At 32.4% G+C, this 16,630-nt stretch overlaps 1 protein-coding gene across 6 annotated transcripts in view; it reads right to left on the bottom strand.

Moving 5' to 3' along the window:
* The window catches only part of CSMD3 (CUB and Sushi multiple domains 3), a 605,611-nt gene that overhangs the window by 339,520 nt on the left and 249,461 nt on the right, over nucleotides 1-16,630 (bottom strand). For 4 of the 6 annotated variants that reach the window (XM_050305446.1, XM_050305454.1, XM_050305471.1 and 1 more), the window contains 2 exons: nucleotides 9,465-9,542; nucleotides 4,766-4,853 (listed from right to left, as the gene is read on the bottom strand). In XM_050305446.1, the coding sequence (XP_050161403.1) occupies nucleotides 4,766-4,853; nucleotides 9,465-9,542 (166 nt within the window). The remainder of the gene's footprint in view (nucleotides 1-4,765; nucleotides 4,854-9,464; nucleotides 9,543-16,630) is intronic. The other 2 variants (XM_050305462.1, XM_050305480.1) reach the window with 1 other exon arrangement.

Here is a 16,630-nt window from a genome sequence, read left to right as displayed (position 1 = left end):
GAACTTATATTTCTTGTGTAAATTTTGTGATGAGTAGGTGAGAGAGACTAGAAGAACAAGATAATGATGTTTGGATTTTTGCACTCATATGCAAGGAAAACACCTGAATTTGTACACTGAAGTTCCATATTTTTTCTGTGGAATCAACTGAAAATTCACATATAAATTCAAGTACAGAAAAAACACTGTCCAAGATTCACACCTTTCTGCAGTATTAATCTATTCTGCTCATACCTGCAACCAAACAAAATTGAGAGGACATAATATTTAGGCATTAAAAAAAAAAAAGTACAACCAGAAATAACTAAACATCATCTCTCAAAGTCCATCTCTATCAAATAACTAATTTATATTATGATACATATCAATGCTAGTGTAAAGAAACAATCAGTATTTCAGGACATCTCATGCTGTAAATAGGGTTTTGTTAAATTTTCAGGATGTTTGGCTTGAAGTTTCAGAGTCTAGAAGCAAACCTTGTGTATCTGTGGAGAATGGTGTGTGATTCAGAGAAGATTTAAGGAAAATTAAGTGTGAAACTTCTAGCCAATCTAGCCAATCAGTGTTTCACCTTAAGGTCATTCTTTCAAGGAATAACTACAAATGAACTTATAATATAAAATGAAAGAAGATATTATCATTGTTTATATTGTGAGTCAAGCCATTGGTAAAATAAATTGTCTTTAATATATAAACTCTCAATATGAATATGTATTTTAAAGACTACACTAACATTTTTATGGCTGTCCAACAGCATTCACTGGTTTGTTGTGATCCAAGTTTGATCAGAATCTCAACTTTAAATACTAGTTGGATCACACCACAGAAGTAGACGGATAGAGATGGGCTCATTCATTCATTTCATGAAGACAGAACATTGTGATGGCAGTGAAGGAACATGTTTGCTTCATAATAAAACACTCGTGCAAGTATAATTCAACCTGGATATGTTTGTTCCACTAGAAACAAAGAAAAAGACCCCTTCAAAACTCAAAAATTAAAAAAAGCAACAATATCACATGAAAACCTTTTCTCTTTATCTATTACATCTTTCTTGTATTTTCCATAGTGGCATTGTTTCTAAAATTGGCCACACGTGGAAAAGATTTGTATTTTACTGTATGAAAAGTAATTTAAAATAGGAAACTCTATCCGAATACTCACTGGTACCCCTAAAATTTTAACAAACTTCCAGGGAAGGGAAGTTTTCTTTATGAGGTGAAATATTTCTCTCTTACAGGAAAAGATGGCAGCTACGAGTAAGTCTTTTTGACTTTATTTCAACCTGCAAAATCTGTTATGCTCAAATAGGCATCTAGTATCAGAAACAAAGTCTTTACAACTTCAAAATATAACAATAGAGAATTTTTACATTAGATATTTTCGTTTGAATTTTCATATTAGAAAAAATTATCCAAAAGGTACTTTCAAGCCCCAAAGAATGTCATGAAATGCTGAAGTTTGTCTTAGAGCTTGCATTACAGATTTTCTAAGTCTGTGTAAGAACCATGTAAGAACAAATGAGGGTAGGTAGTGTTTATAATCAGAACAGGAGTGAAATTGCAATAAAATGCTTCCAAACCTACACCTTCACTTTGAAGAATGCTAAAGAGAAGTGACAAGAGCATGCTCTTCTCTAAAATAGATTAAATTTTACTGAAATTCGATTTTGATTGATCTTAATAAAGACAGAACTAAACCCTTCTTTAAAATATTGTGTTTTAAAATGAAGGTATTGTAATTGGAATTTCAGAAAGGAAAAGAAGAAAAGCTTAAAGTAAAGCTATTTCCTTCATTACAGAGCGAGGGACTTGAAGAAGGTAAAGGTGAAAGCATGCTAATTTTCCCTCTATCAGATATAATAATAATGGCCAGTCTTCGCGAGCGAAGATCCGGGGAAGGTCTTTCCACCTTCCAGCCTGCGCATTGGATTTTTTAGGTGAGACACAGTGTGCGCGGAACTGAGCCCACCCTTTAATCCTAAGGTTCATCTGCCGGGGCCAAGCGAGCTTGGACGGTGGCAGCGAGGTCCTTAGGACGTAGGTGGGTTGCCTTTAAGGGCTAACGAGCCCCACCTGCCCGGGAGTGGCCCTGACTGGGAATCGAACCCGGGTCTCCGCGGTGATAGCGCGGCGCCTTTACCACTAGACCACCAGGGGCTCATCAGATATAAGACAACACGGAAAAGATTTTCTATAGTATTGGCTGTTTTTAAACAAATGTAAATGTATTATTTATTTATTTACTTTGGAAGCTTATGAAGCTATTGAGCAACCATTATGACAGTGGCAAGAATTGAAACCATGTTAACTTAAAAAGGAATTTTAATGAGTTTGCTGAAAATTTTTATTCTGCTCTTCTTATCTGTAAGATCTTTTTTCAATGCATGAAGTGTTCAATATGAGATAAATGTGCATGTTTTATTAACATGCACCAATGCTGTTCTTTACAAATATGAATCTCAACATTCACATTCATAAGACATTTAACAAGCCTTAGATAGAAACCCACTTTATTTATCCCTAATATATGTAAGAGGAATACAACCCAAAGAGTAATTGTTACCTTTTTCAAAGCCTGTTAACAAAGTGGCTAGAAATTGTTCACATATATGTATATCTCTTCTATTTCCAAATACCATGTTTTTCTGTTATAAAGAGAGGGTCTTTTCTGGTTTGTTTCTGAGAACTACACTCAGAATACATCTTCCTGAACTCTCTCAGATTTGGTGCTGTGACCATTTCCCTGGGAGCCTGTTCCAGTGCCCAACCACCCTCTGGGTGAAAAACATTTTTCTAATATCCAACCTAAACCTCCTCTGACACAGCCTTAGGCCGTTCCCTCAGGTCCTGTCACTGGTCACCACAGAGAAGAGATCAGTGCCTGCCCCTCCTCTTATCACAAGGAAGTTGTAACTGCAGTGAGGTCTCTCCTCAGTCTCCTCCAGGATGAACAGACCAAGTGTCCTCAGCTGCTCCTCATACGGCTTCCCCTCAAGGCCCTTCCCCATCCTTGTGGCCCTCCGTTGGATGCTCTCTGATTGCCTAATGCCTCTTATATACTGTGGTGCCCAAAACTGCACACAGTACTCAACATGAAGCCACAACAATGCAGAGCAGGACAATAATCATCATATCTTCTTTAAGGTACTGCCCCTCACACAGAATAATCTTGGCAAGTAGCTCTTTCACTGATCACATGCAGAGATAACACTAGAAAAAGGATGGGGATCTTCTCTGTCAAAGGTTTTCACTCTCAAGCAGTATTTTTGAAGTTAAAATACAAAACACTCACCTAAGTAATGATTCTAAGAGGCATGGCAGTTAAATACAGTGAATTTATTTTTATTTCTCTGAACATATTGACAATTTTTTTGCCAGCTGACATCAGAAATTACATTTTTTTTAAATTAGTTATAAAGCTTTCTCTGATACACATTGAACTTTTTCTTTTCTCAAAACTAGAGAAATAGAGAGACTATAATAACTGACTAGGAAATTATAATGACTGATTGCTAGCTAGCACATTTACTTAGGCTGCCATTTTCAATTTTATGTTTTGCTTGATTTTGAGGAGAAAAGACAAAAAACACATAGTAAAAGGTACAAGAAATTATGTAAAAGAATGAAATACCCTAGTTTCTTATATCTTTGTACATCTCCAAAATTACTCTAACAGTTATCTTCAAACGCTTAGAAGTGTGCTATGTGATCTGTAAAATACAAAATATATAATAACAAACCTGAGTGTAATAAAACCAATTAATTTTAAAATTATCAATCTCCCTTTTAATTATTTCTTCCTTTTTTCTTTCTTCAGTTGGGTGTTTTGAAGGGATTTGTAAACAAAATGATAATGTGAAATTAGCATATGATGTGAAACAAGAACATAGATTTAGATTTATTCTTTTTATACTGTCCAAAGTATCTATATATCAAATATAAAATAATATGAATGTTAACACTTTTAAAATAAATGTTCAACAATTGAAAAGGAAGCAACTGAGAAACTCAGATAGAAAAGAGATTAAAATGAATTCAAAACATTTTCAAAAAGTGATTATGTATGTGTTTCTCTACTCATCAACCACTGCCAATACCGAAATTAGGAGTCATATGTGTTCACTGTGAAAAAGACAATAGAATGTTTTGAAGGAGTATTAAAAATCTTTTTTCCTTACAAGATAAGGAATTTGAAAGATAGCTGAGAATAGAGGGGAATATTTAAAAATTAATGAAAAATACAGTCTACATTAAAGATGCTGAGCCGCTACTAGGGAAATACATCTACATGTATCGCACCTCTGGGTTCCTGAAAATCATACTGTAGGAAATGCAGTACTCTCTATTATAGTCCAGTGAATAATTCTGTAATATCTGAAATCTCTTCTCTGAAGTTTTGTTGTTCTTGTGTTGCATGCAGTTCTGCTTTGTCCTTCACCAAAACCTCCAGTACCACATGTATGCTCAATATGTGTAAATCTAATACAGTATTTACAGAGAAAATTCCTTCAACTTACCTTCAATCCAATTTTTGCCAGATTATCAGCGATATATGCTCTGTTCCGAGTAGGAAGTACATTTCTTTGCATACCAAGTACAGGCTATATTGCATTACATAATTTTACACAGAACTTTAGATCACTTTTTACTGAGAAAAAGGTCACTTTTGAAAGAGTACTCAACAACAGTAATACATTTTTAGCAGATACATTTTCCAAGTTCAGTATTAGAGAAATTATACAATGGTAGGGTTTATATTTTACCTAAAATCTGAGCCTATCCGTTTTCCATTTTCTGGTTCTCCAGGATCTGGACACAAATTGGACGCCTGTTTAATACCTCCCTCATTTACTGAAAAAAACAAAAACAAAACAAAATAAAATAAACAAAAAAAGAGATAAAATAATATAGTTTTTACAAAATATAGAGTTGAGCAATTAAAATTTACAAATATGAAAAAGTATATTCTTTCCATTTTAGGTCTTTTAAAACAGATTTTCAACAGAATAGGATAACCAATATAAACTCTAGTTTCAATACATAAGTTTTTCCTCTCTATAAGAAGCAAAGTATGTATTTTCTGATGTTTTTCATAAAAAAACTCCACATTTTTTTAATAAGATGAATTAATCAGCTATTTTTTTGTTTGTAAAATTATTGAATCCATATAGAAATGTATTGCTATTTATTTAGAAACATTAACATTTAAAGGAGTGTTCATCAGGTTTAGGGATCTAAGATTTTATTATGAATATACGCTAATAAATGTCATCTCCACTAAGAGCTGACCTTTTCTCCTTGAATTATAATAAAACATGAATGCATAAGCACCTGCTGAGAGAATTGTCCTTAATAAGTATTGAAAATGTATATATTCCAAAAATACGGTGATCTGAAGGTAAACTCAAAATGCCAATTTGATTTGCATACATTTATCTAAAACAGATCTTCAGAGAGAAATTTCCTGTGAACCATTCTGTGTGTTTTTCTGTAAATTTGTATACAGCAATCTAATCCTCAACCTATCCCTCAGTATATTCAACTACCTCTTAACTTAGTCTACTTATTCTACTATTACTTGGTAAACTTATAGCCTGATAGAAGAATATAAAAAAGGAAATAAAAAAATACATTGACGCCAAGAGATTTATACTAAGCAGAAAGATTTTAACCTTTATTCATCTTTATTACTGAGAAACTAGACCAATGGATTTGCAGTATTAGATTTTTACTTTTCTTTAAGGAAAAAGTTTGCATATACTTAGGGCAAACACATTACATTGCAATAGAATGCACACAGATAGAAAAATTTATATTCTAACTATACTTCCAAAGAGTGTTCATTAAATTTCAGCTTTTAATGAAGAAGAAAATAATTCAGAATACTTGGGTGTTTTCCCTTCCTTGAGATTTGTCTTATACACGCAGAAAGGGAAAAAATTGGTTTAGTAACCCTGAGAAAGCCAAAGGCCAAATCCAAATGTTGCAGAAGCTTCAAAAGAAAACATCTCACGCTGCTCATAAAGCAGTGGATTATGAATTTTTGAGCACACTGCTCAAAAAATCTATCAAGCTCAGCCCTTGTCAGCTGGATCCAGAATATTTACTCTCCTCTGTCCCAAAATACCTGTAAGATGTTCAAGGTTGCTCTAATAGCAAACCAAGACAATCTCTGTTCATCTGGATCTCTATGTTAAGGGGACTTCGGGGACAGGACAACTCTTCCTCCTGGTTCAGGTTTCAGGTTTCAGTCTCTTGCTCCTCCAATTCTTGTGCATGTGATGAAAGCATATTAGCTACAGAAACCCAAGTTCACGCTAGAGTTGGAATATATATATATATACATATATATATATATGACAACTACAGTTCAATAAACTGCATTTCACAAGGCCATCTTGTTGGAAAAGCACTTAGAATTAACTGAAATATCTTTGCAAATAACTGAGTGCTTCATTATGAGACATGAGAAGTCCAGAATCATCATAAGTAGCCTGTATATACAGAGAAAACATTTCTGACATTTTTCTGACATATAGTTCAGAAATTATTGATGATGCTTGGTAATAATATTATAGAAATTATAATGGTGCCATTTGGCCATGCATCATATAACAATGCACACAGAAGAAATTATTTACTATTAAAAAGAACCCCAACCCTATTATTTAAACATATTTATTTCTATTTATTTTAACTCATGTTTTTATATTTCAAATAAATATTTTATATTTGGACATCATGTTTCCCCATACACAGGTGCTAGAGGAAATATTAATATAAAAAAGAATATTCTACTGGATTTCAAGGTATTATTATACACTATTATACACTTCAATTTCTATAAAAAATGGAAGCTTGAAAATCCTATTGCTTCTTTATATCTTCTGTATAAAGTTTCATTCCTAGAAATACTCTACAAAATAGATTTTTAAATGATAAGATATGGATTTGTTAATATTCATAAATAAAAATATAAAGGCTTATGTTAAAGAAAATCAATAAAATAAATTTTAAAATGTAAGACATATACTACAGTAAAAATACAGAAGAAAATGAACAGATAGAAGCCATTAAACAAATTTCTGATTTAATCCCAATTCTAAAATGCATTTACAAAATTTTAAAACCAATCTGATTTCTGTTAAGTACTTAGTAAAAAATAACTGCACATTTTAGGATTTTTGTATGGATGTTACTTTTACAGAAATAATGCTTGACTTTTCAGTCTACATCTCCATGCAATTCCACAGATATCTGTTTTACACCCCAGATGCTCATATAATAATAAGCAAAAAAAGTGTTTCCTGTAGTAAGTTAAAGGCATCTCGGGAAAGCACTCATTCACAGTTTGGTCAAGAAACTGGGAGCAAGAAATTCCAGAGTACTAATCCTTGTTGAATTAGTTCCCCAATGAATTCATTTGGTAACGTCAACACTTCTAAAATTAAGTTGATGCATACTTGTTTCCAAGTGTACCATTGCATCAAATATTACCATTCTGGGTTTCCTCTTTGCAAATCACCTATGCATTAGTATTGAATGTTCTAAAATATTGAAAAAAAGATGTAAAATAATAAAGGACATACAGATGAAAATGGCAGATGAAAATTTTTAAAGACATTGCTAATATAAGGCATAATGTAAAATAGGTCACTTATCTTATTTCCACTAACAGTTGAATGATGGACATTGTTTTTTTTAAAGGCCGTTAACTGTCATTGTAATGCAAGTACAGACTCAGCTGAGACCACACTGCAAAACTTGTCTAGTCAACAGCCAAATACATAACTGTCTTATGAAATACAGTTCTTCAATTCCTCAGCTGCCAAAGTGACTAGCTAACTACATGCTAGATCACAATATAAAATCTTAGTTATGTATTTATGACAAGATTATGATCACTAAAGGTACTAATCACCAAGATTTTCACCTTCACTTATTATTGATTCATATAAGTAATCTATTCTGCATAATCAGTAAAAAAGATAAAGAAGTTTTCAGCTTTACATAGAATATCATAACGTATAAAATTATATAAAGACCTTAAAAAATATATTGACAAATTTCATCACTAATTTCATAACAATCAGTTTTGGATATCACAAGTTTCTTGTAATTCATCATAAATATGGAATTTCTATTAAAGTTTATATAGAAGAAAATGTAAGGATTAGTGCCAAATAAATGTATAGAGAAACACTGTCTTTTATCATCCATTGTATTATTATCATTTGTAACTATAAAAACACAGATGGGCCATCAGACAGAGACTTCAGTCATGTACTTTATAAACACTACTGTAATTATCTTACTGTTATTTCTTGTTGTAAAATCACTCTACTTTCCATTCACCCAGTATTCATAAAAAGAATGTTTTTTAAAAATATCTCCATACAACTTTTTAAAATAAACCAGAAATGCCACATAACTATTTAGGTGATGCAGTTTACAGAGAAGTTGAACATGGCAATAAGTCACATTACAAAAATTGAGCAGAAGTGTGTTTTGCTTTGTTTTTCTGACTTGGTAAATGTTAAAGGGACCTGCTGCTTGAAGACATCTTTCTATAAAAAAAGAAATTGTATCTAACACATTGACAGTTTAAAATCTAACACCGAAAATTAAAACCCGTGTTAATGTGTCCTGCTAAATTCTGGAAACTGAATCCATCATTGACAGTAATTAGCAAAAAAATTAGTGCAAACATGTCCAACCTAAGGTGCTTCAAAAACAAGTTCTTTCACTCCTGTGAAGAATAATGAAATGTAGTATAATCAGACATAGGCTAAACATTTAGTCCATTTTATTTACTTCTAATATTTAAAATGTGGTTCTATTCCAAAAAGAAAAGAAACTCTATAAAAATGGCACATTCTTTTGCAAAAGTATCTTTTTAATGTATTTAGTGATACACCTATTTAATTTGTGCTAGAAAGTCACCTGATTCAGTTTCTAATTTCTAGAATTAAATTGAAGGCACTAAGCATCTCCAGAACTTTTAACATTTCGGTTAGTTAATTGGTTAAAAATGCAAATTTTAAAAAAATAAATTCAAAGAGTGACATCATATGTGTCTTGTGAAAAAAATATTCAGTTGTGCATTTGTAAACGAGGATAGGCTTTGTTTTGCACAGCCTTCTGATGCTAATGTTCAATTAAAATAACAGATCTGTTCACAGCTAAGTTTACAGCTGACACCTAGGCGGATGAATATTTGTTTCCTTGCAAATATGGTAAATTTAATTTGAAATGACTGGCAAAATAACATGTCCTTCTACAATGCCAGATTTATAGAAAGACTTCAGAGTCTTTAGAGTAGAACCATATTTAAAAATTCACCATGCAGACTGGAGAAAAAATATCTATTAGAAATACATAAATAATTTTGAAAACACAAACAACACAGCACAAACTTCACTCTTGCACTAGAAAAAAGTAACAAAAAAGGAGTACACTCACAGATAGAAAACTTGTTGCTGTTGTCTTTCCCTGGAAACAATTTAAATCCTCTAGATTTAAAATCTATGGCCTTTTTCACTAGTTAAAAAACAAACAAACAAACAAAAACATGTATCAGGTAATACAGTCTAAAATATTTCATTTCATTTGACAAATTTTATCATGGAAGTATATGTAAACTAGAGTACTGGCTACCTAACAAGTTCAGATTTTGTACCTTTGGTGGGAAACAATTTACAAAAACAAATATTGAGACCAATTTGTATACTTGACAAAGGAAAGAAATGATATTTGTAATTTATTTTTCTCCTCCATAACTAAGAAAAAAAAGTATGGCCAAAGGAGTTTATTTCCATGCACCATATAATTGTGTAAAACATTGCAACACATTTATGGAACCTGGAAATTTAAAAAAATTACAGTATGTTTGCTCTAAACCAGCTGTTTCTTCTGTGTTGAGAAAATGTAGCAACTTATCCCCTGCTTTCTCCATTAAGAAAAATAAAAAGAAAAAAATATACTTGAATACAAAAAATTAAATACAATCTATTCTTGTGCTGTTGGTTCTGCAGCTGGTCTTCTTTCTACCTTAACAATTGTTATTTTCAAAGTGTAATACGGAAGGTAGTGGGGTCTCTCCTTTTCCCCAAGCCCACAGCTCATCTCTTTCTGTAAAAGTCATTATTTTTGTCTGGTTTTATGATAAAGATAGTTAATCTAGGCAAACCCTGTGGTCTCAACATACCTTTGAAATAAAATAACCAATAAAAAGAGAATAAATGCAAAACTTAATATATATCAGCAATGTAAGCAAGAATAAGGCAAAAGCACCACAAGAAACTTTCCTTTTTAGTCATTAAACTAAGGGCCTCTTATCTCTAATACACTTGGCCTGTGACCAATGAACCTTACATTAAAATGGACCTCCTAAAATATTTTAAATTTATAAGTATAGGTTAATTTAGGTATGGTGTACTTAACTGGCTTTATAGAATATATATATATTTAAAAACTATATGGAAGAAGACGTTTTCTATTGATTACAAGTAGATATTGCCAATGAAGACAGCGTAGATTAAAGGAACTACGTCTAGCAGAAGTTAATGTGAGAAGATAGACTGTACATCATCAAAGAGTTTTTCATACCCATAAACTGCTTACAGAAAATTGATGGATATTCAAAGAACCCTGACCAAAGTAGAAAAATATTATTGATATCTTTTTATAAATAAATTAATCATTACCATACTCAAGAGCAAAACAGGATTCAGGAGAAACAGCATATTACTAAAAAAGACAACTTATAGGATAGATACAGGATGTGCTGATAAATATTTTTACACTTCTGATGGAAGAGAATTTTCTTATAAATACAGAGATGCTACTATCTCGAGAAGCAAAATGTAAATTTCCTTGTGTATTATTATGGTGTAACTTACAAACATTGATAATCGTTCTGGGAAATACATTATTTGCAGAAGCAAAAGTTATTTGTTGCACAAAATGCTAGATTCTTTGTAATCCTTAGTAGCAGAAGCCCTCCTCCCCCTCTGAGTCCAGTGGAAGTCATGGGCCCTAGAACTGTACCTTCCCACAGCAGAGCCATACTGGAATTACAGCAATGCTCTCTAACCATCCTCTGAGCTTTCTAAAATGCTATTTCTATGTAAATATGAATGTTGGAGTATAGCTGTAACCTTCTTTTGGCTTTTTTTGAGGATCAGTATAAAATAACTCCTCATGAATCAGAAGATAGGGTTAGTTATTCTTCCAGTTCCCAAGTAAAATGGGAGTGGGCTTGAATGAACAATTTCAGGGCTGGGACGGGTTTAGATACTCCTCCTTTATTTTCAGAAATCATCATAAGAACACATAGAAAAAGGAAGACTACCTTGTATTTGTTGTTTCTACTCAAACACCTGAATGGCATATCCACAGCTTATGTACACAAGAAGAATTCATATGATATAAGGTGGAACTCAAAATAGTTACAGGAGTGTCTTGGTGAAGACATTTAAACAAATCAGAGATTTTAATAATAATTTGCATCACTTTGCTAAGGTTATTAAACACAACTAGGAAAGCAAGCTATTCCTGCTCTCTGAAGCATCTTTACACTACAAGAGAAGAATTTTAGTTTTAACTGGAGTTTGTATGTGGGTTTATTGAACAGTAGTTTCTGAATACACTGAAGGTGTAGTTATAGAAATTTATTTGGTTCAAACATGCCATCACTAAACTCGGTGTTGGGCTGCATATGAATGTACATACATAAAAACAACCCCACCATTACAAATAAAAAATCCATTACCCAATAAATATTTTATACTTGGCAAAATAAGCATTATTTCCTACATCATACACATGGCAGTAAGTACTGAATGTGGATTTCACTTTTCAGAAGCCTCAGAGGAGAGAGTCATGACAGAATACAGAGTAGTTGTACATTCTAAGGTAGTCCACAAAGAGAAGCAGACACTTTAAGAACTCAAGTAATCTGGCCTTAAGAAATCTACTTTTGCATGAGATGAGTTTATATGCCTATTTCTCTCAAAATAAATACCTGAGAAGTAATAATGCTACAAGTAGCTAAATATGGTCAGATTAGGATGTTCTCATACTTCTGAACAGCCAAGAGCCAAGAAAATAGATTACACCAACAAAGTAGGATACTCCTGTGGAGGCATATTAATATAATAGGAAGATAGGGATAAGGTTCTCCAACACTTTAGGGAATAATATTGCATAACTTTGACTAATTGTGCACTTAAGCTTCCTTTATGGCCTGTCCTTCAATTTATTTCAGAATCAATCAAAAAGTAAAACTGAAAAGTTAGATCATGAAAATAAAAATGCTCAGAGACCAAACTGAGTTAAATTCTATTTCTAGTAGAATAAATCGTCAGTATCACTTTCATGTTATTAATTATGGGACTGTAAAGACCATAAAAGTATATTTTAAAAATAATATAAATTTATAAAAACCTATCTGACATAATCATCTATCCAGTGTATAATGCGAGGAGAGGTTTAAAAATTTTTTTAAGACTACTTTAAATACATATGGCTTTTAGGTTGGTTAGGTTGTTTGCTTTAAATTTATAGATAAAGACAGCAAGTTTTTTGTTTTTACTGTTTATTTTTTGGAGGAGAAAGAGCACGGGTGCACATCTCCTCTCCAAATATATCTCTGACAATCCTGAATGTTATTTTTGACTATGTGACCTGATGAAACATAAACAGTAGCATCAGAACTTTGTAACACCAAATCAGAGATTATGTAAAAAAACTCCTGAAAACCTAAAAATAATTTAGGCATCCACCTTGGCACTTCTGCTCAATACTGCTCATGTTGGGTTTTTTTTCAGTTTAAGTCACAAATAGAAATAGAAAATTAGAAGAAGAGAATCACATGATGGTTTGGGTTGGAAGGGACCTTAAAGACTGTCTCATCACAACCCTTCCTCCCATGAGCAGGGACAACTTCCACTAAAACAGTTTGCTGAAAACCTTATTCAGCCTGGCCTTAAACACTTCCAGCAATGGGGCATCCACAGCTTCTCTGGTAAACCTGTTCAAGTACCTCACCACACTCACAGGAAAGAACTTTCTAATATCCAATCTAAACCTATCTTCCTTCAGTTTAAAGCCATTCCCCTTGTCCTGTGGATGTGCATGCCCTTATAAAAAAACCACCTCCAGTTCTATTGCAGGCCTTTACTTCTTCATATTGAACAGCCCCAACTCACTCTCTGTCTAACTTTTTCTAAAGTTAGAAGGCCTAATGTTTTCTGTAAGTAAGAAAAATGGAACTGAATGCTTTATTGAGGGGAGAAGGATATGAACAATCCTGTTAATGAAAAAAGTCCAGGTAAGAAGTTTTGTGTGACAGATGTATGTGTTAATACTCAGTCAATAGTCAAACCAGAGTCACGTACATTTTTCAAGTAGCCAATTTATATGTAAAGTGAAATGTGTTCAGAACTATTTTGTTGAGGGTTTTGACCAAAATGGTCTCTCATGTAAGATACAGGAGATTCGAACACTTACAGGCAAAGTTTCAGACACATATAAAAAGTAAAATATTTTCTTATTTTTTAATTAAAAGGTTGTGCAATTATGTATATTTATGCATATTCATAAACATAAATACTACATACAGGCACTTGTGAGAGAGGATTAATTCAGACAATTGCCACATTTTCATATCCTCTTCAGGATAGATATTGCATGAAAAAGGGACCTCAGGTAAAAAAAGTTTTAAGCATATATATCATAAAGAAAAGCTAGACATATAATATGACTGACAACCTTGAGTGCAGCAAGCTCTATACACTAGAAAAAAATTAATTTTGAATGAAGAAAAGATTGTTCAGTGGAAACAGTTCTGGTTTCATTGGAAAAGTATATCATGAAGGCTGCATTAGACATAAATTTCAAGAAGGAAAATTTTTTTCTACGATATAGAAGCATCAGGATATAGAGCCGTGTGAAGGATATTCATTTAAAACACTGTCAACCCACAAATTCATGATTTTATTTTGTAAAGGAATTGTCCAGCTTGTCATGTCTACATTTTGTAAATTTTCAAATGAAGTAAAAATTATATTTAAAATACTGAGGGCTAAACCAGTTCTATGCAAAATCGGCACTTGGGTTGCATTACTATAAGTAACTCTACAGAGTATTAACCATGGAAACTTGGGCCTCATCTGACCTAACATACTTATTTCCTTTGGTGTAGCTCAAAGTAGTTCAAGCACTAAAACAGCCTTTCCCTTCTCCAGACCTGTTCTCACTTTACATTCACTGCCACTCAACTAGTGGAGACAGAGAACAATATCATAATATCAAAGCCACTATTTCAAGCCTTATTTAAATGACATCTGCAAAAATATAATATTATGTGAAAAAAAGGCAATAGATGATTTTTTGCATATCCATAAATGCCCATATGTTTTAGAAAATTTTAATCTCTCTCAAAATAAAAGGAAGGTTTTTTGCCCCCTCATCATCTTTGTATTGCTCTGTTTCTCATCTTTGACATTTATTTAAACTCAACTGCAAAGGAGTATCTTTGACTAAACCTGAAACAAAACAAAAAAAAGTGGGGTTTTCTTCATTTTTTTCACAAGGCTGAGAGAGAAAAGTTAATCTTTCCTATAAATTTGACCTCTCAGAATTCTTCCCACCATACTGCCAATATTTGCAAAACAGAAATCAATGCCTTTTGTTTACTTTGCATTGGATCCAGATGCTAGGGATACAAGCTGACAATAAACACAATTGAAGATTCAGAATTACATGATCCTCAGCAGTAAGCAGTTTTGCTCACCTGAGAAATATTTTATCTGAGAAATAAAGAGTAGTTAACTCATTCACTGCTTGGTGAAGTGACAGAAAACATTTGTTTGGAATACTGTGTAGAACTGGTAGAACTGGTTTTAACTTGTGCAGAACCAGTAATTCACTAATTATTAAAAAACTTAAATAGGTCAGGATGGCAGATTTTAGTTGCAGTAACTGCTATTTCTAATGACGGAAAAAAAGTGTGTGATATACTCTAGACTTCCAACATTTGCTGCTCATGTGCAGATATGACAAATAAATTATGTATGATACTTCCAGTTCATATTTGGCACATGTCTAATTCACTGTATTTCCACTAGAAATTAATCTACATGCACATCACATCCACAGCCTGAATGTGTTGAATTTACTACTCACATAAAGGTCAGTTCCATTGTTTTTGTGCATGCACATCATGTTCACTATGCATGTGATGCAACTGATTATCCAGAGTTTTCAAACTCTGACAGTACAAGTGTTAGATATCCAGATATCTTAGGGATCGCCACTTCAAGGTTTTGCACAAACCCCTCCACACAGCTCCCCATACCCTTCCGCCCCTTTCAACTCTCTAGTACCTCAATCAAAGCAGATTGTATAGAATATTTATATTTCAAATTACTATGACTACTGCACTACTACTCTAAATTACTAGTTTAAAATGATTAGTAGTTTAAAATTATCAAAATTACAATGTTGCTACTATATTCTATATTATATGTATCTCAAATTTCTCTAGTATGGAAAAATAATTATTTAAAAGGAAGTAAGTATGGCTAATATTTATATTTTAATATTAATTTATAATTGCACTAATGAGAAATTATTTTTTTACATTCTAACTACAATGAATCTAATTTATACCAACAAATTTTGGTCAAAAGAAGAAAACCTGAAATGCTGAGGGAAAGTAATGACACAACATGTCAGAAGCCAAGTATCTATTATAGAACTAAAAGGATAACATAATGAAGAGCACTTAAGAACTGCAGGAATTTAAAAAAAAAAAAATAGAAGAAACAAGTTTGGGGAATAAAATTGACAGGCAACTATAAAAGGCAATAACTCAAAACATTAGCACAACTCATTTACTGAAATCAGTATGACAGGTTTTCTTTTTCCCTTCCTTCTAATCCCTTCAGACTTGACTATTGGACATTATTATCAGGTTTTATCTCATAAAAATCTTGAAATTAACAAACCATGGGTTATAGAGTTCATCCACCAAATAGAACATATATATGCGATTTGCTGCACATATTAAATGTGTATTTACAAATGTACTATGAAATTTTAAACAAATATAATTCAGTGATTAAATGTTTCAGTGCTAGATTGCATCTTAGTTATGTTTATTTCTTTAAACTTTTAAAATTATTGTAAAAACCCCAAACTATTAGAAATATACAATCTTCTTAAATACAAATATATTTGGAAATATAGAATATAATAATCTTACAGCAAAATACATTTACTTTCTTCAGACTCCCATCTCTGTAGTTCTGTGCTTTAACAAAAGAAGCTCACAAAAAACCACAAATCCATCCAAACCAAAAAAACCAAACCAACCAAATGAAAAAACACAACACCCCCGCATAAAACCCAAACAAAAACCACCTGAGGATGTATTCACATTCATTACCCCGTTGACTTAAAAGATTTAATAGCTCTTCAGAAAACCTCTCCTTCCCTACTCCTCCTTTCTTCTTACTGCTTCTAAGCAAACCTCAAAAAAATAGCATGCATGCATCAATATTCTAACAAATCCTTAAAATTTTTATATTAAATAATCCCAAAGCAATGATCTATCATACAAG

Source organism: Myiozetetes cayanensis, unplaced genomic scaffold (genome assembly GCF_022539395.1).
Source record: "Myiozetetes cayanensis isolate MyiCay16 unplaced genomic scaffold, myiCay2020 scf1, whole genome shotgun sequence".
NCBI lineage: Eukaryota > Metazoa > Chordata > Aves > Passeriformes > Tyrannidae > Myiozetetes > Myiozetetes cayanensis.
This window is presented reverse-complemented; position numbering and strand designations above follow the sequence as displayed.